Source organism: Squalius cephalus (genome assembly GCF_949319135.1).
Source record: "Squalius cephalus genome assembly, chromosome: 1".
Taxonomy (NCBI): Eukaryota; Metazoa; Chordata; class Actinopteri; order Cypriniformes; family Leuciscidae; genus Squalius; species Squalius cephalus.
In genome coordinates, this window is record NC_137122.1 from 55,378,585 (window position 1) to 55,399,395 (window position 20,811).

The 20,811-nt window shown below is 41.6% G+C and overlaps 1 protein-coding gene across 1 annotated transcript in view; it reads right to left on the minus strand.

Annotated features, from left to right (window-relative positions):
- Positions 1-4,180: 4,180 nt before the first annotated feature.
- Positions 4,181-20,811, minus strand: part of LOC307155758 (tripartite motif-containing protein 16-like) — a 28,756-nt gene continuing 12,125 nt past the window's right edge. The window contains exon 6 of the mRNA XM_079866684.1: positions 4,181-4,815. Coding sequence (XP_079722810.1) covers positions 4,298-4,815 — 518 coding nt within the window. The 3' untranslated portion in view covers positions 4,181-4,297. The remainder of the gene's footprint in view (positions 4,816-20,811) is intronic.

Consider the following 20,811-nt stretch of genomic DNA (forward strand, 5'->3'; position numbering starts at 1 on the left):
ATGGCAAACGCTCAAACGGAACAAAACTTGTTTGATCTGAGCAGCGCATTATCAGCTCGGCCCCAAAAAAACAGCGATCGCGGACAAAGCAGCTGTGCGGGCTGATCTCGATCACGCGAACATTAGGCTATTACACAGAGCTGCGCGATCCACTGAGAAGCATTTAAATTCAGCGCAGAATTCTCTATCTCTATTATAAACCCACAAATGACTATGTGATTTAAGCTTGTAAAAAGCCAGATGAAACAGCGCTTATATTCTCAACATATTGACGCAAAAAAACAACAAAAAAAAAACAGGCGAAACATTGTTACGAGAACAAACCAGCTAGAAGACATTTCACACCAAAACTTATGAATTAACTTTAGTAAAACAAACTTTTTTGGCAGAAATGTGCCTGTATTCATATTTAAAATGCTGTTATATTAATATAGTCATAAATGTATTAAATGTAGGCCTAATGCATTAATGTTTTGTTAGAAGTTATGGCAGTTTATTTTTATTTTTATTTTCATTTATATTTATACTAAATGTTTGGGCAACTGTTTCTGATAACACACACAATAGGTTTATAGAAAATCAACAAAAAAAATCCATAAATATTTTCATAATTTTTCAGGAATTGTTTTTTTTTTTTTCTTTTTTTTTTACGATTGTAAGTCTGAACCAGAATATCAAGATATTTTATTATTTCCCATATGATGGTGAAAAGTAAAAAAGCTTCACCATGTTATGTATAATAAATATTGGAGTAGGCCTATACCAAATAAAAATTCCCTTCTAGATTATTTTATCCCCTGAGGTAGCCCTCGCACACAAAAAGGTTGGAGACCCCTGTAAAGTAACTATATGTTTTGTAATTACAAGTTTGTGTAATTTGGGGTTTCTGTAGCCATTGACATTTCATTATTTGTATTTTATGGCATTGTACATTTTGTGTTTTTATTTGAAGGCTGAGGCTTCATTAATAAACACAACCCCAATAACCATCATTGTTTTTGAGATGTTACTTGCTGTAAATACCTTGTCTGATAGGCTACAGTATTGTGGCATATAGTATCAGGACATCCTGGCTAGTGTCTGTCGCACACGGCTAGGCAAATGGCCGGATGATGGGCCTATTTGGGAGAAAGTCCAGGGCTGTTTTTTAGCCTCAGTCCGTCCCTGCTACGTGTATTGCATTAGCTTAAACTGGGAAGAGTCATAGCACTTGCATATTGTTGTCCTCCTATTGTTAGTTTAACTGTAAATCGCTTTGGATAAGCGTCTGCTAAATAAATGACTAAATGTAGCCTAATAAATGTAAAATTGGCTTGACATTGGACATTCGCACATTTAGGGACCGTCTCAAAAGTTGCATAAAACATTGGCATACACGTTTCTAACTTCAATAGCAAACTTTAATTTATTTGAATAAATATCAAAAATCCAAAGGGTGCGCATTATGCCTGACACTACATGAACACTTTACAGTTGGTTTGATGACTGTAAGTCGTTCTATTCAAATGCTATTGAAGTTAGAAACGTGTGTACCAATGTCGTATACACTTTAGATCCCTAAATGTGTGAATGTCCAACGTCAAGCCAACTTTATGCCAGTCTATCATTGGGAAACGCTCAGCATTAAATTTTGCGCGTTATTCTGAGTCAATCTGCTTGCCTGCGAGTTTGGTCTTTTATATCACTGTAATTAGTCCATTAAGCTATACGTTAAGCGTTTTATATGTCCAGCTGGGGAATCCTTAAGTATTGAGGGAAACCCTAATAGCTTGCATGCAGCACATCGCCACAATATAAAGTCAAGGCAACTAAACAACCAAGAGAAATATATGTCAACCTCAAAAATGTAATATTGGATCTGTATATCCGCATCGGGGAATAACATTATAATCTTGTTCACGGTAGAGAAAGATGCTTGTAGGCTACACAGGGAAAGTAACCGTGAAGACACTGTATTTAACATAAAACCGCCGTCATAATAATCACAAATACACTTACATTGCTGTTAAAGGTGCCCTAGAATGTGAAATTGAATTTATCTTGGCATAGTTAAATAACAAGAGTTCAGTACATGGACATGACATACAGTGAGTCTCAAACACCATAGTTTTCTCTTTCTTATTTGAATCTCGTTTTTGAAAAACACCCCTGAAAAACAGGCGAATCTCCACATAACACCGACTGTGACGCAACAGTTGGGATCATTAATATGTACGCCTCCAAAAATTTGCATATGCCAGCCCATGCTCAGTGCCAGGCGGAACTGCACAGCCGAATCATCAGAAGTTCTGCAGGTGAAGAAACAAGCAGGAGGAGGATCATAGGGAAAATGGCAGATCTATCTATAATCGGATACCGCTACAGTTTAATTCGAAGTTGTTAGTTGCTCTGTCCATTTCACCACGGACTGTTTTTCTAACCTGGAACAATATCAAGCACCCAGGCTTCTCTCGGCGTCTCAAACGGACGAAGGGGGCAATTTCAACTAACGTTATATTCCCGCAAGCGGTAAGTAGTGATTTTATTAACGATAATTTACACTGTGTTATCTAGATCCAGCGCATATTGTTTTTTCCTCGAGAGACATCGTGGCTTGCAAACGAGCGAACGAAGCATGGCAGTTGCTCAGTGTTTGGATGTACAAATGAACACAAAAATATTTTTTTAGCTCCTTCATCCGAGCCTCTGAAGAACCAGTGGGTTATGTGAATTTCTGATGTGTAATTGTTCAAGTTCAGACAGATAATCTTTCTCTCAAAGTCGTTCAACACTGTTTATGCATCAGTAAATCGCGTTGCAGTGATAAGATCTTCATTCACGCTATCAACAGGCTGTCATCTGCTCAATGCTCATCACTGCAACCTTTTATGTGATGGGAATAGATCTAAATACTTAAAAAACTTCTCATGATTCGTTAATCCCGATAGCTGTAATAGTAAAAACGTATAAAAGCTGTAATAGTAAAAGTTTTCCAGATAGCTCTACATGTAATGCCAGATATTTCATATGCAAGCATGTCAGCCAATCACAGCAGAGGGCAACAACACTGAAGTCTCACAGCAGACACGCCCCCTCAAACATAGTGTTCAAACCAGGGAATGAAATCAGGCTAGGAAATATGCCTTTTATTTCTAAATTATAACAAATTTTGATCTAAAAAACATACTAACATTATAAGGGCACCCCAGGAAACATTATAAAATAATAAAATAATCCATTCTACGGCACCTTTAAATGAGTTCTATGAATGAATGGCTTGCTCTAACTGTTGCTGGTCTTCGTCAACAACAAGCGCTTTTGCACCTCCTGCTGGTGAGGTCGACTAACAGCAGATGGAGAGTATCTCGGTAATCTACTGCTTTTCCTGCAGTTCCGTTGAATTTACTGTTGAATTTGAACCACTGAATTTGTGGAAGCGAATTTGCAAAGCGAAATAAAATGGACCGAAAATTGCCTAATGAATATTATAGGTTGTATTTTTAAACAGTTTGAATATTTTGGAAGTGAAATATGAAAGTTGAATATGGATTATTGAATTTTTAATAATGAAAATGTGTTTGAAATGTTTTTCATTGAAATATTCACAGCTTAAATATTCAACCATGTTGAATTTCAGGCCATAAAAATGCAAGCCCTAAAAATACAATGCATTAAAATGCAAGCATAGTTAATGCAATGCCTATTTTTTTCAAGTAGTGCAATTCAACAGGCTTTTTGTTTCAAAAACATTTGACATTATTTTACTTCCATAGATTTCCATCCCTTGTGACCCAATATCTGAAATCTCAGAAAGTGCTTCTTCATCCCTTATCTTCTGCATCACAATTTTCCTCACATTTTGAACTGTGATTGTTTCCCAGCACTATTTTCTCCACTACTAATGTCATTTTCCACATCTTCACTCCTTACATTGTTCACAACCATTTCTGTTATTTCATTATTCATTATTCGTTAATCTTTTCATTTTGTTTGTGTTTCATAATTTCAAATGAAAGGTACTTTTAATAGTAATATTAAAATGATTATGTGTCACTACAATAAAAACAACTAAATGAATATGATTTCCATCAATACAATTATAGCTTGATAAACACACACACACACACACACACACACACACACAATTCTTATCGTCTCTATAAAGGATTTAATACACGTATTTATTCTGTTATTTCTGTGACAGAAGTTAAGATATTAAAGAAAATTAAAATAAGAGTCTCTGTATCTCACTGTTACTGATTTATCATGCAGCTCAAAGTATTATGGGTAAAATCTCTCTACAATCTGTTCTGAAACATCAACACAGTTTCACTGATCCAGAATCAACCCAAAACCCAGGATAGAGCATCTTAGTGAATGTGGTCTGGACTGTGTGGATGAGGCTCATTGTGTCAGAGACGCTGTAGAAGGACAGAGTTCCTGCACTGTGATCCACATACACTCCTATTCTTCTGCTGATGGGCTTTACAAGGAGAGGAGTGCGTATCTTATTGTGCCAGAATGTGTATCTGGAGGAAAAGCACTCCAAACTCCAGGACTGATCGTTATATCCAAACCAACATTCAACACCCCCTTCCTTCCTGCTGATGCTCTTATATGATACCGATATACACACATGACTCCCAGTCCACTCAATCTCCCAGTAAGAGCATCCACACACACTCTCTCTACACAACACCTGAGAAAGCACATCAAATCTGTCTGGATGATCAGGATACGGCTGCTCTGTGTCAGTGACAGTAATCACTCTGTACCTCTCAGACAGACTGAGGCGTTTATTCACTGTGTTCAGATCCAGAGTGAGCTGATGGGAATCTGATGGAGAGAAAACACATCAGAAACAGGAATTATGAATCTGTCTGATATTTAATGTATCTGAACCAGTGGCGGTTCTACATTGAATTACACCCTGGGCGAGACCCCCTTCGAGCACCCCCCCCTTTCGCTCGTTTCTAAATTGGGCACCTGATGGCTTTGACCTTTCTTGTCCATCTCTTATTTGGTACTCGACATCGACAATCAACAGATTTCCCCTGATCCCCCCTATAACAACTGTCACTCACGACGAGTCACGACCAGTCTATGGTCACGACCAGAAGTCAAGACTAAACCAATTCACCTTGGTGGTGGTGACCAAGTAATCGTTTTGTATTACCTATTTTTATTAGCCATTCAGACAATTCAGAAAAACAAAAATGTGAAGGAAATATAGAGGCCTGTATTTATAATATTATGAATGAAATGTGCGTTATTTGAAAGAAAGTCGAGGTGTCACTTACTTAGATAACTATATGGATCCCCCGTTCCCCCTTCTTGTCCGTTCCATTTGGAAGAGACCCAGAGGTGAACTGTCAAGCCCCGTTCACACCGCCAGCGACTTTGTCGCTGTATGTCGCTAGTCTCTGTACTGTGAAGTCGCTTGTGGGCGTTCGTAGTGCTGTCGCTCTGATGTTATTGGTAGACTGCACGTCTGGCCATATCTATACAAAATACCATCATAAGTGATATATACAACTATATCATTTTAATTTGACTAGGAGTTAGGCTCAAAAGAAACAGTATGCTGTTGGGAGAGTGTTTTTATATTACCACAGCATTGTTCAGTGGATTAAATAATTTATCCTACTGGATTAACGATCGATCAATCAACAGAATAACTCATACTGTCATAAATTACTAAAACGTCATTCGAATTTGACAAATAATCAATTTTCTTGTCCCTAATAGTCAAGATAATGCAGGGGAAACTGTAAAATGAACTGCAGCAGTGCTAAACTTGCATCATAAAATTACAACACTCGTACTAAATGTGTGTATTAAACTCACTGAGACTGTCGACAGTTTCTTTTCCATGCATCATTTTATTATATCCATGTATGTGGTTACAACCAAACCATGTAAAACAGTGAAATCGCCCTCGAACTTTTCTGTCTTGCCTGCACTCGAGACGGTGACGTGAGCTGAGCTCCACTGAAAGTCTTCTTTCCTATTGGTTGTCGCTCGCGAAAATCGCTTCTCATTTGCATAAAGTTGAAATTTCTGAACTTTTGTCGCGCGTCTCGTGTCGCTTGACACGCCCACATTCTGTCGCCAACGGTCACTGTCACTCGTGTCGCCGGAAGTCGCCAGCGCTCCATTGAAATGAATGGGATCATGTTGCTTTGTCGCTGCGTGTCGCTGGCGGTGTGAATGGGGCTTCATCCGCGCCCGCGCCCGCGCCTCCGCGCCCCCCCTCCTTTCCCCTTCTCAAACAAACAGCTTCTGTGCACGGCATCTTCTCAGCAAGCAGGGGCGCCTGCAGCTGCAGGGGGCGCAAATTTGCCAATTCCCCACACAGTGAAATGATAGATAATAGAAAACCGCTTCGCGGCGCAAATTTTTATTTTTTTATTTTTTTCCTGCTTGTGCCGGCGGCGCCCCCCCAAAAAATGCCGCCCCGGGCGATTGCCCGGTTCGCCCGTGCCAAAAACCGCTACTGATCTGAACTCTTCATGAATCAATGTTCAGTGTATCATCAGTGTCTCAGTACAGCTGACCAAATATCCTGTGCAAATCATCATTTACATGATCAATTATAAAACTCTTCTATCATGATTTATTTCGCCTTCTACAGGAAGAACATGAACACATTCAGTGAGTTTTTCCGCTTGTTTTCTACAAGCGGCAACATTCTGATCTGAAAAATGAAGCCTACCCGGAAGTGCGAAAAACTGCAATACATCGAAAATCCGCTAGGGGCAGGTCCCAAAAGGGAGCAAATGTCCATAGCCCCCATGTTAAAATGTCCGTTTTCACAGCATAAATTCATGTTTTTACAGGTTGGTCCCATGGACTTTTATTGTATTTTCCGATAGGTTCCGAGTGCCTGACAACCATGAGGGCTGTGAATTTTTTTCTAACTCGTTAGTTTAGATCGTATTTAGATATAAAATGTATGACAATAAGGGCGTGGTTAACTTTGATTGACAGCTTGATTGACAGCTGACAAGGCAGCGCCACGGAGAATGACAACATAAGAAGCGCCATTTTTTAATACAGTTGACATATAATACTACTGTTTCTGTATCATGAAATGTAGTTTTAAGAGTTTTTCAGGCGAGAATGTAGTTGTTTAAAGCTCAAATCTGTGGTTTATTTATAAAGATTTATGAAAATTATATCCAGTTGTGAGATCCAGCGATGACCGGGCGCTCGGCGTTTATGTACCCCGCCTGGAACAGCCTTTCCTCGGCTAGTCGGTCTGAGGTTTGCCGCGGACTCTGGCGTCTCTGTAGTGGTTAAACATGAGATATAATTCGTCTTGTGTATATCTAACGGGCGATTTTTGGTCTTGTAAATCTATAATTTGTTCCCTGCCAATCGTTTTGGCTGAGGGGAAGTTTCATAACTTTATAAGCTTTAAAGGGGGGGTGAAATGCTCATTTTCACTCAATCTCCTGTTAATCTTGAGTACCTATAGAGTAATATTGCATCCTTCATATCTCCAAAAAGTATTTTGTTTTATTAAATTTTTAACATAAAGATAGGCTGTACCGAGTCTTTCCGGAAAAAACCGAGCGGCTGGGGGCGGGCCGTGTGGGCGAAGCTTAGCTGTGCTAACGCGCCAAGCTAGTGACAACACACAGAGACATTTGTTCAACAAACAGTTTTACTCACCGTCCGGTTCCAACGCACGACCGCGAACCTTTATCATTGTGACTGCTCGATCCTTAAGCATTAGACGATCTGCAAATCCGTAGATCTGGGCTTTGTTTATAAAACAATCATCGTCGAAATGCAGGGAACAAAAGTCTTACACAACTCCGTTTATGCTCAGGAAAACAAACTGCCACGGGTTCCTTAACGCTGGGTTCTTTGGGAATCTGTGCAGGGTTGTCTTGCCCTGGCAACCAAAAACACACTTCTTTGGTGACATTGACTTCCCAAAAGCCGGGCAGGGAGCTTTGATGGCGAACTGCTTTCACTCTCTTGCTCTGGTCTACGAGTGCGCGCGCGGCCGCGATCTTACCGGAGAAGTGCCCTTAGGACCCATATAAGGAAATTCCGCCCTATCTTACGTAAGACAGAGCCATACTCGAAAAAAACTTTCCGAAACTTGTGACAAACCGGAAGGAGTATTTTTGGAACAAAAATACTCCTTCAAACGTACAACTTAGTTTTTGAAACTTTGTCCATGTTTAGCATGGGAATCCAACTCTTTACCAGTGTAAAAAACTCAGTATGCATGAAATAGCATTTCACCCCCCCTTTACCGTTGTATGGTTAGACTAGATCGAGCGCTGACTTTGTATGTTTGACTGAATTGTTTGCTTTATTTGTATAGCTTCTTGTACCTTTTACTTATACTTTTATAATAGCTAATATTGATAAAACTGAAATTTAACAAAAAGAGACTGGGTTGAGTTTTGTCATTTTAAATTTTAATACAACGAATATGATCTGTAATGTTGTTTACTGCAACATCTGTTGTTTAGTACAAATGCACATATTGCTTGTGTGACCGAAGCAGTATGTTTGTAATATAACTCAATTCAGATAGCCTGACTACGCCACCTTGGGAATTACACCCAAGGAAGTATAAAAAAAGGAACCCAGGTTCGGTGGTGCAGAGAAAAGTCAGAGTCGTGTAATTCAGCAAACAAATAAATAATTTTATTTGTGAGGAAAATACTCTACTGGCATCATTTATTCATAGTGTAAATCACTGACAAGTTTATTATAAGAATAGGATATATCAGTTGTTAGAAGAACATTCCTCTCCACATAACTGATTCAAACACGGAGTCACATTAAACAAACATCACAAAAGAAATTCCCCACAAAATAAAACAAAAAAATAATTAATACAAAAAGAATATAAACGACAAGGCTAAAGTTTACTTTAGGGGTGGCAAGCTAGCTGTAAACGATTGTGCTCTCAACCATTTATGTGTGCACGGCAAACCGAATAGGAAGAGGTGCTCAAACCCTGGTACTCCAACCTCACAACAAATGTGTTCACCCAGGTGACTAGCCTCCCCCTCGGTACACTCAGCCTTGACTCAAACCAAAAGAAAACAGAAATTAGTGGGTGCGATACAAATACAAAAATCACATCAATCACATCAGACACAAATATAATAGACCAGATCAGTTGGTGCACGGATAATAATCCATCCTACCTCGTCGAGGACCCCGAAATACTCACAGGTGTTAGAATAGATAGACACTACGCGCTGATATACAATTACACCACACGGTGGTCAAACCAACATCATTAAAGAAATAACCAAATAACTCAAACCATAAAAATGAAAGCAAAACAAAACACAGAAAATGATATCTAGTCACGAAAAACAAAGGAAATAACCTAATCATGAAAAACAGCAGCACGACCCGAGTTAATCACGTGGTATGCGGGAGACACACGAGAATCACACACACACATCACGAACCACCATATCACGATGTCAGGATGCACTCGCGAATGTTCAGCTTAAAGCCCTCAATGAGCGCTTGACGCAACTCCCAGGGAACGCCGCCGAGACGGCAACAGCCATCACTCAACTAACGTGACACCAGTAACAAGAAGAGGGGCGGGTATGACAAAGCCTACGTGCTAGGGCTTCCTGTTTACACACTTAAATACACCGGCCCTAATTACCTCATCCACCCATTACCATATAAAGGTAATGACGCAAAGAAAACGAAAGGGGAAATCCCCTACTGCTACATTCCACCCCCCCCCCTTCTTTTATCGGCGCCCCGACGATAAGTAAACTCAACTGTAAACATCAGAGACAAAACTAACAACCCATTGATGTCACAAGGCTAGTGCCAGGGCCTAAACAAAGCCGGAACGGCCTGAGACGCAATCATGGAGGAGCTAACAGTCCCACCAGCGACACCCCGCTTAAAATCACTTACAGGGGCGATGAATATACTTCACCGCACTAAAATTATCTACAGGGAACTATGGGTATGCTTCACCGTACTTAAAATCGTCTACAGAGGATACAGAGAACAATGGATAGGCGTCATCGTACTCAAAACAACTACAGAGAACAATGGCTAAGCGTCATCGTACTCAAAACATTTACAGAGAACAATGGATAGGCATCATCGTACTCAAAACATTTACGGAGAACAATGGATAGGCATCATCGTACTCAAAACATTTACGGAGAACAATGGATAGGCATCATCGTACTCAAAACATTTACGGAGAACAATGGATAGGCATCATCGTACTCAAAACATTTACGGAGAACAATGGATAGGCATCATCGTACTCAAAACATTTACGGAGAACAATGGATAGGCATCATCGTACTCAAAACATTTACGGAGAACAATGGATAGGCATCATCGTACTCAAAACATTTACGGAGAACAATGGATAGGCATCATCGTACTCAAAACATTTACGGAGAACAATGGATAGGCATCATCGTACTCAAAACATTTACGGAGAACAATGGATAGGCATCATCGTACTCAAAACATTTACAGAGAACAATGGATAGGCATCATCGTACTCAAAACATTTACGGAGAACAATGGATAGGCATCATCGTACTCAAAACATTTACGGAGAACAATGGATAGGCATCATCGTACTCGAAACATTTACGGAGAACAATGGATAGGCATCATCGTACTCAAAACATTTACAGAGAACAATGGATAGGCATCATCGTACTCAAAACATCTACAGAGAACAATGGATAGACATCATCGTACTCGAAACATTTACGGAGAACAATGGATAGGCATCATTGTACTCAAAACATTTACGGAGAACAATGGATAGGCATCATCGTACTCAAAGCATCTATAGAGAACAATGGATAGGCATCATCGTACTCAAGTTCAACATGCCCGCTGGTGCAACACGTTTCACCAGGTCCAGAAGACACATCAGAGCCAAAGAAAACTCGTGAAGACTCTCCCCCTATTGCTGTTTCCTGGAAAAGATTTCCGGGTCTCCCTGCTCTGCATCTGAACAACATTTAATTTCATCCCTGGCCTCACCTTCCGCAGCCACACTGGTAGATGGCCTTGCTGCAGTATTGTCACAGAGGGCCGGAATAAAGTCCATTGACACAGTTGCCGCCGGCTCCTGGCGCAAACGTTCATTTTCAGCTTTCAGTTGTAGCACAGTGTCTCTAAGTTATCAATTCATCCTCCATGACTGTAAAACAGGACAAAACAAAAGAGAGAAAACAAAACTACACAGAAAACTCAGGGAAGATGTTCGTTCAGAAGGGACCTCCATTAGTCCAGGGCTTGGGCGTCACCTCAGAGTCAGAGTCGGCTGCTGTTTTTCAAAAAAAAAAAAAATACGCAAAGAAAACCAACTTCAAAACAAAATGTGGGTCAATATAAGCTTACAGAATCCACGTCTCTGCTTTTACAATGCAACCATCCTGCCGACTACGCCAGTTTGTGACCGAAGCAGTATGTTTGTAATATAACTCAATTCAGATAGCCTGACTACGCCACCTTGGGAATTACACCCAAGGAAGTATAAAAAAAGGAACCCAGGTTCGGTGGTGCAGAGAAAAGTCAGAGTCGTGTAATTCAGCAAACAAATAAATAATTTTATTTGTGAGGAAAATACTCTACTGGCATCATTTATTCATAGTGTAAATCACTGACAAGTTTATTATAAGAATAGGATATATCAGTTGTTAGAAGAACATTCCTCTCCACATAACTGATTCAAACACGGAGTCACATTAAACAAATGATGTTTTATTAACAAGGTTCGGGAGGAGCACGTTCAAATAATTAACACAGGTGGAGAGCACTCAGCAATCAATGGTGAGAGGTATATATACTCAGCAGTCTCACCTCATTCCATTGACAGTTTTTGCAGCATGTAGCCCGACAGTATCGTCCTAACAGGTCCGAATCGAGCAATTCCCGTCCGATGAATAATCTCTCGTCTTTGAAGAACCTCTGCCGCAATCCTCTGACCAACATCGCGGGCGTCAGGCTTAACAAACGGGATCATAACCGCGGGCGAAACATACGCAATCTCCTTCCGCGTATTTCTCTACACCGGTCCATACAATAATTCCCGCCATTAGAGAATGGTTAGTAAGGCAATGTCACCCTTTTCACGCGAGGGAAGGGTCTTCCTCCTTCGTCAGGCCGCCACAGCAGGCCCTAAAGTAAGCCGCGCCGCGCCGCAGATTCAGTCCCGGCCAGTCCATACTCAACGTTTGCCGGGTCAACTCAGTGAGTGCTCAGCTCGGCCCTTCTCGTGTCTGTCTTGGTTGAGCTTGGCATTGCTTCAGTTGTTTGAGTCACGAGCCAGTCATGCCATCTGTATACAAATTTGATCGGGGGAATGCACGTTTTAAATTGTTTCTGTACAAATGATTTACTGTCATACAGTAGGTCGCACGTTACGTGCAGATTGATCACAGAATCATTAAGAACCTATCGCTAACACTGTCCTGCAATTTATCTGCAAAATCTCGTAAAAAAAAAAAAAAAAAAAAAAAAAAAAAAGGTAGGCTATACAAGCGTTTCATGCCAAGAGATTAGTAATCCTTAATTGAAACACAGTTAAATAAAAATACAAGATGCCTACATTTATGCAAGCTTCGTCTTTTACCATAAACCGTCTCTTTTGTACTTAACTAAATAAACTTCAGACAATCAAATTTGTTCTAAACCAAACTGTTATCTTGCTCGGTCACTTAAACTTCAATGTGCATAATCCCGCAAGGATTCCATCTCGCCTCCTTTTTCTCGCGTCTTTGATCTAAAGCACAAGAAGACGAGCGTCGGCCCGCTAAGCCCCTCTCTCCTCCTCCCTTTGTTCAGCCACACACCGCAGGAGCTCAGTTTCTCCAGGTAAGTTTATCCACTGCTGCAGCAGTGATGTCTCCTCTGGTCCTGGAGGAGCTCAATTTCTCTGGTAAAGTTTTCTCTAATATTGCAGCAGTGATGTCTCCTCCGCTCTCACTAGAGCTCTGTTTCTCTGGCTAAACTTCTCCACTGCCGCAGCAGTGATGTCTTCTCTGCTCCCACTGGAGCTCTTTTACTCTGGCTAATGCCTCCACTGCCGCAGCAGTGATGTCTCCTCTGCTCCCACTGGAGCTCTTTTACTCTGGCTAATGTCTCCACTGCCGCAGCAGTGATGTCTTCTCTGCTCCCACTGGAGCTCTTTTACTCTGGCTAATGTCTCCACTGCCGCAGCAGTGATGTCTTCTCTGCTCCCACTGGAGCTCTTTTACTCTGGCTAATCTTCACCACTGCCACAGCAGTGATGTCTTCTCTGCTCCCACTGGAGCTCTTTTACTCTGGCTAATGTCTCCACTGCCGCAGCAGTGATGTCTTCTCTGCTCCCACTGGAGCTCTTTTACTCTGGCTAATCTTCACCACTGCCACAGCAGTGATGTCTCCTCTGCTCCCACTGGAGCTCTTTTACTCTGGCTAATGTCTCCCCTGCCGCAGCAGTGATGTCTTCTCTGCTCCCACCGGAGCTCTTTTACTCTGGCTAATCTTCTCCACTGTCACAGCAGTAATGTCTACTCTGCTCCCACTGGAGCTCTTTTACTCTGGCTAATGTCTCCACTGCCGCAGCAGTGATGTCTTCTCTGCTCCCACTGGAGCTCTTTTACTCTGGCTAATCTTCACCACTGCCACAGCAGTGATGTCTCCTCTGCTCCCACTGGAGCTCTTTTACTCTGGCTAATGTCTCCACTGTCACAGCAGTAATGTCTACTCTGCTCCCACTGGAGCTCTTTTACTCTGGCTAATCTTCTCCACTGTCACAGCAGTAATGTCTACTCTGCTCCCACTGGAGCTCTTTTACTCTGGCTAAATTCTCCACCGTCACAGCAGTGATTTAAAAAAAAAACAAAAAACAAACAAAAAAAAAAAAACCTCAGACTTATCAGTACTAGACGGCGAAACCATTTCATATTTGATTAAACAAAGTAAAACTGACCAAACCAAAAAAGGTCATTTCATCTACATTTTTAACCTCGCTTCGCAAATCCAACCATACCAGTCAATTCTGGCATATCTGCAATGGAGAAGTTCTCAGGCTAAATCTCCTCTGGAACCCCTGTTCTTAGATGAATCCAAAAAACCTGTGACACGTTTTTGGTTCCAGAAACACCTCAAATCCGTTCTCCAACAGTCAGGCGTTCCAGCAAAGAATTTTTCAAGTCACTCATTCCGCATCGGGGCAGCAACTTCAGCAGCCCAAAAAGGCCTCTCCCAACAGCAGATTCAAGCCCTTGGGAGATGGTCCTCCGATGCTTTCCAAAGCTACATCAGGACCAACCGGTTCCATATTAAAAAAGCTCACCAAACCCTCATCGAGTAAGAAGAAGAAAAAAAAAAAAAAAAAAAAAAAACCTCTGTCTCTTCTTTACTGTCTCCTCTTTCCGTCCAGCGAGCATTGGTCTCACAGCGGACGGAGTGAGAACTTCCCAGTGGAGCACTTACATTTTCTCTTTCATCCAGCGATGCAGTATGAGAAACTCCTGGGCAAGCACTCACCTTCCTGTTTCCTTTCCGTCCAGCGAGCATTGGTCTCACAGCGGACGGAGTAAGAACTTTCCCAATGGAGCACTTGCGTTTTCTCTTTCATCCAATGATGCTGTGTGAGAAAATCTCCTGGGCAAGCACTCACTTTCCTGTTTCCTTTCCGTCCAGCGAGCACTGGTCTCACAGCGGACGGAGTGAGAACTTTCCCAGTGGAGCACTTACGTTTTCTCTTTTCATCCAATGATGCTGTGTGAGAAAATCTCCTGGGCAAGCACTCACTTTCCTGTTTCCTTTCCGTCCAGCGAGCATTGGTCTCACAATGGACGGAGTGAGAACTTTCCCAGTGGAGCACTTACGTTTTCTCTTTCATCCAATGATGCAGTATGAGAATCTCCTGGGCAAGCACTCATTTTCCTGTTTCCTTTCCGTCCAGCGAGCATTGGTCTCACAGCGGACGGAGTGAGAACTTTCCCAGTGGAGCACTTACGTTTTCTCTTTTCATCCAATGATGCAGTGTGAGAAAATCTCCTGGGCAAGCACTCATTTTCCTGTTTCCTTTCCGTCCAGCGAGCATTGGTCTCACAGCGGACGGAGTGAGAACTTTCCCAGTGGAGCACTTACGTTTTCTCTTTTCATCCAATGATGCAGTGTGAGAAAATCTCCTGGGCAAGCACTCATTTTCCTGTTTCCTTTCCGTCCAGCGAGCATTGGTCTCACAGCGGACGGAGTGAGAACTTTCCCAGTCCAGACTGCGACCAAATGGTCGCATTTTGCGACCAAAATTTGAGAGTGTGCGACTAAATTTTACATCCAGTCGCACATGTGCGACCAGTAAATTTCATCTCGTTCATAGTGGGCGACAACCGTCGTCGCGTCTGCGATGCTTTGTTTACGACATCACGACAAGAAGACTAGCATGTTTAATTTTTTAACGGTCCTCCATGAAGGGTTCCGAGTGAATGAGTGTGTGTGTGCCCGCGCGCGCGAGTGAGTGAGTGAGTGAGCGAGCGAGCGAGAGAGAGTGAGAGAGAGTGTGTGCGCGAGTGAGATTGTGTGCGTGAGTGAGTGTGAGTGCGTGCGTGCGTGCGCGAGAGTGAGTGAGAGCGTGGTGTGTGAGTGAGTGCGTGAGTGCGTGCATGCGTTAGTCAATGTGCGTGTATGTGAGTGAGTGCGTGTGTACGTGTGAGTGAATATGTGTGTGAGACGGCTCGAGATGACTGGTCGTAAAGCAACGTGTAGTCTGACAATGTTTCTTGTCCAGGACATGACAAGATTTTTAGGAGTCAAAATCGTGTAATCTGACACAGTGACTATCGTAACGTACAAAAATAGTGTATTCTGAACCAGGCATAACTATAACTATGGTATATATGAAAGTAGCCTAAACATCTTTTTACAGCACTTCAAAACTATATCCTATTAAAATGTTTTTTTTTTTATGTGTTGACCAAAACATTTTTGTTCATCCTTTAAAGATTGTCTCTATTTATACAATTGAAAGTTTCAAGAAGTAGGAAAACTCACACTTATTTTTAAAAAAAGAAGACTAAATTACCATTGTAAACAGCTGCCGAGGGTGCTTATTGGCTATTTTCACTAATATCTATTTTGTCACTCATTTTGCTTTTGAATTAATATTAAGATTATGAAGGATAATAATTAAATTTAACTTTATCTATACACCTCAAATTTAGCTCAGTGCTTTGTCATCCCACAGTGCTACCAAACACTTTCTGTAGAATTTAGTGTCGCTGCCCTCAGATGTTAGTCTGGAGCCCTGTGATCTTAAAATAAAACTGCACCATAATTTCTGTACGCTAAGTCTATTTATTATCAAAGCATTTGTCTGTAATAGTTATTTAGGGGGAAAATGTGAAGGTGTGCCCCTAAATTTTCTGCTTGTGCCCCTAAATTTTCTGCTTGTGCTCCTAAAATTTTAAGTCAGGGGCTACAGCGCTCCTAATAAAAAAAGTTAGTCTGGAGCCCTGGGAGGACTTACGTTTTCTCTTTCATCCAATGATGCAGTGTGAGAAAATCTCCTGGGCAAGCACTCACTTTCCTGTTTCCTTTCCGTCCAGCGAGCATTGGTCTCACAGTGGATGGAGTGAGAACTTTCCCAGCGGAGCACTTACGTTTTCTCTTTTCATCCAATGATGCAATGTGAGAAAATCTCCCAGGCAAGCACTCACTTTCCTGTTTCCTTTCCGTCCAGCGAGCATTGGTCTCACAGTGGACGGAGTGAGAACTTCCCCAGTAGAGTACTAATGTTTTCTCTTTTCTTCCAGCAACGCAGTGCGAGGAAATCTCAGAGGCAAGCACCCACCTTCCTGTTTCTGTAAACTACAACCGCTCCCGTTTACAGACCATTACGGGCCTTCCCGGTCAAGCATCCAGGCCTTCTTGAGATACCAGCCCGCCAACTCGGCACTCATTTGGGGGATCTTTAGTCCGGCGGCTGTCCTCTGCTTTAGCTTTGGGGGGAGTACTCTGGGTTCGGGCTGAACTCCGAGCTCGGAGCCCTCCCTCCGGACAGCACGCCATATACGCATTAAACTTACCCATTCAAATTATATGTAAGTGTGAACTCGTGAAATGATGTTTTATTAACAAGGTTCGGGAGGAGCACGTTCAGATAATTAACACAGGTGGAGAGCACTCAGCAATCAATGGTGAGAGGTATATATACTCAGCAGTCTCACCTCATTCCATTGACAGTTTTTGCAGCATCCCTCCACCACCCCTTCTCCACACTTCTAGTACTAAACACTTACATACGGGGGGAGTACTCTGGGTTCGGGCTGAACTCCGAGCTCGGAGCCCTCCCTCCGGACAGCACGCCATATACGCATTAAACTTACCCATTCAAATTATATGTAAGTGTGAACTCGTGAAACATCACAAAAGAAATTCCCCACAAAATAAAACAAAAAAATAATTAATACAAAAAGAATATAAACGACAAGGCTAAAGTTTACTTTAGGGGTGGCAAGCTAGCTGTAAACGATTGTGCTCTCAACCATTTATGTGTGCACGGCAAACCAAATAGGAAGAGGTGCTCAAACCCTGGTACTCCAACCTCACAACAAATGTGTTCACCCAGGTGACTAGCCTCCCCCTCGGTACACTCAGCCTTGACTCAAACCAAAAGAAAACAGAAATTAGTGGGTGCGATACAAATACAAAAATCACATCAATCACATCAGACACAAATATAATAGACCAGATCAGTTGGTGCACGGATAATAATCCATCCTACCTCGTCGAGGACCCCGAAATACTCACAGGTGTTAGAATAGATAGACACTACGCACTGATATACAATTACATCACACGGCCACTATGGCCCAAATCACACTGGTCAAACCAACATCATTAAAGAAATAACCAAATAACTCAAACCATAAAAATGAAAGCAAAACAAAACACAGAAAATGATATCTAGTCACGAAAAACAAAGGAAATAACCTAATCATGAAAAACAGCAGCACGACCCGAGTTAATCACGTGGTATGCGGGAGACACACGAGAATCACACACACACATCACGAACCACCATATCACGATGTCAGGATGCACTCGCGAATGTTCAGCTTAAAGCCCTCAATGAGCGCTTGACGCAACTCCCAGGGAACGCCGCCGAGACGGCAACAGCCATCACTCAACTAACGTGACACCAGTAACAAGAAGAGGGGCGGGTATGACAAAGCCTACGTGCTAGGGCTTCCTGTTTACACACTTAAATACTCCGGCCCTAATTACCTCATCCACCCATTACCATATAAAGGTAATGACGCAAAGAAAAGGAAAGGGGAAATCCCCTACTGCTACATTCGGACCATATTAAAATGTTTAATATTTTTATATTATATTTAAAACGAAAAGAGGCAGGTTTGTGTTTTATATATATATATATTTTTTTATAAATAGGCAAACGTTATGTGCAGTGAATATAATCAATACGCGTTCCCTGAACTACATTTGTGTGGCTATAATGTTTAAGATTTCTTTAAATGAAAACGAAAAGAGTTAGTATGGTGTTTTATCACATATTTCGTTGCCTAAAATATACACAGAGATAACCGAAGTAGCAGAGCGAGCTGAGTGACGCGCGCTGCGTCAGAAGGTGGGGGGGGTTAGGATTTCCCAAGATTTTCCAAGATGGCGCCGCCCATACCCCCCATAAACGGCTTCAAACCAAGCCATAAGGCTTGTTCGACTTCATGCAGCTCTGCGCAGACCGATCGGCGGCTGACTTGAAGCAGTGCATGCCGGTTAGAAATTTTGTCCGACTTGATGCAGCCCCGACGCCACGTGACTGTGACGTGTGCCATCAAAGTACCGCGAGAGCGATTTGAGAGTAGCCGGAGAACTCAGCCAGCGCAGCTTCTCAAGAGCGGCTGCACGAGGGCTGATGACGACACAGCTGTTCCATGATTGGCCGGATTCACCGCATGACAACGATCACGTGTGTTTCGTGTTTATTCGAACACCTTTAGTTCCTCTAAAGCTCACAAATCAGTTTTTTATAACAGTAAACACTCTTTTCATGTAGTTGCGATGTTATATTGTGTCATGTTTATCAAATTAAAACTGATTAAAAAATGTAGACTCCACTTTATTGATAGTAGCTTATGTTGAACTTTATTCTTGTTCAAACAGACGCTGTGTGAAGCAGTTCATAAAGTATTTAATGAAAATGTCTCTGCAGCTCCTCCCCGCCTGCAAGCGGCTACTCTCGCCGATCGGTTACATACAGCCGCAGCCGATGTCGAACACACCTATAGAGCTGGTAAGTCCCGCCCCTTCCGCTAATCCCCCTGGACCTCTAGGTTGAAAAATCGTCAATGCAAGTGAATGGGAGAAAAAAATTATTTTCTGGTCCCGTTTGAATTGTGCCATGAATGTGAACATATGTTGTCTGTGAATTTTTTTATATAACTTTTCGTGTAAAGAATGCTACAATTTAGCGGGTAGAAGTTTGATACGGTTAGACTTTGTGTGAGAGCACTTTGTGGACTACAACTCTTCGCTGCTTTCGACGTGTTTGAAACGTCAACACCACTCGCACACGGACACTAGCTCACGGATCCCGCTAAACATGGCTGTGTCTTTGGTGCACTTCACCGCCTTCTTTCAGGGAGAGGACAAAATCGTTGAGGTTGGTGAAAACCACGGGTAAGTCAACATTATGGGGTGACGTCACATAGGTGACATGTAGTCTTTCTCGTTATGTCTCTTCCACAACTGCTAGCCGAAGAATCATACCATATACTGTCAAACTCGTAACATGAAAAGTTATATAAAAAATTCACAGATAACATATGTTCACATTCATGGCACAATTCAAACGGGACCAGAAAATAATTATTTTCTCCCATTCACTTGCATTGACGATTTTTCAACCTAGAGGTCCACTTGGGGTTTTACGGATGGGCGGGACTTACCAGCTCTATAGAGAGAAAGAGTTGCGACACTCCCATAGGCTGCCATAGGAACGTTGGAATGCGGAAGTAACGAGTGTCGTGGAGCAGCCGATAGTTCCAAACACTGATAGTTCCAGCACTGAACCCCATTCATTTTCAGTGTTTCCGAAGTACGCTCGCTGGTAAGTTGAAGAAATTACTGTATTTCTGACATTTGAACGCATTAGCCATCCTCTCATGAATTTAGTTGCAATTTATGTAGCCAACTTTAGTTAGTTTATTGGAAGATAATAGTTAATTGCAGATAGCTTACATGACCAACACTTCATTAACGTTAGCCACCAGTCAGAAATGTGTAAATTCAATACTGAGGTCAGAGTTAAATGTGATGTTGCACTATATTGTATTCAGAGTTTTTTTTTGTCAACCCTATTTACATATTATGGTCAGAATATTAGAAATACATCTGGATATAAAGCAAATAAGTACAGCAGCTGCACCCCCACAGATATGACCTCATTGCTAAAACGTGTAAATGAATGTACACCTCTATGACAGTATAAAAAATTCTGAACATTATAGAAAAGCAGAATTTATGGCTGAGCTTTGTATATACGGTATCATAATGCAATAAAAATATACAATTATATACACAATTATATTTTCCCTAATTTGCATAATTTGTTGGATGAGCAAAATAATCTTCCATAATGTTAATGTGTAAGAATAACAATTTGGATAACAATAGTGGTTTGTATATATATATATATATATATATATATATACAGGTGCTGGTCATAAAATTAGAATATCATCAAAAAGTTGATTTATTTCAAGAATTCAACTTAACAGGTGAAATTAATATATTATATAGACTCATTACATGCAAACT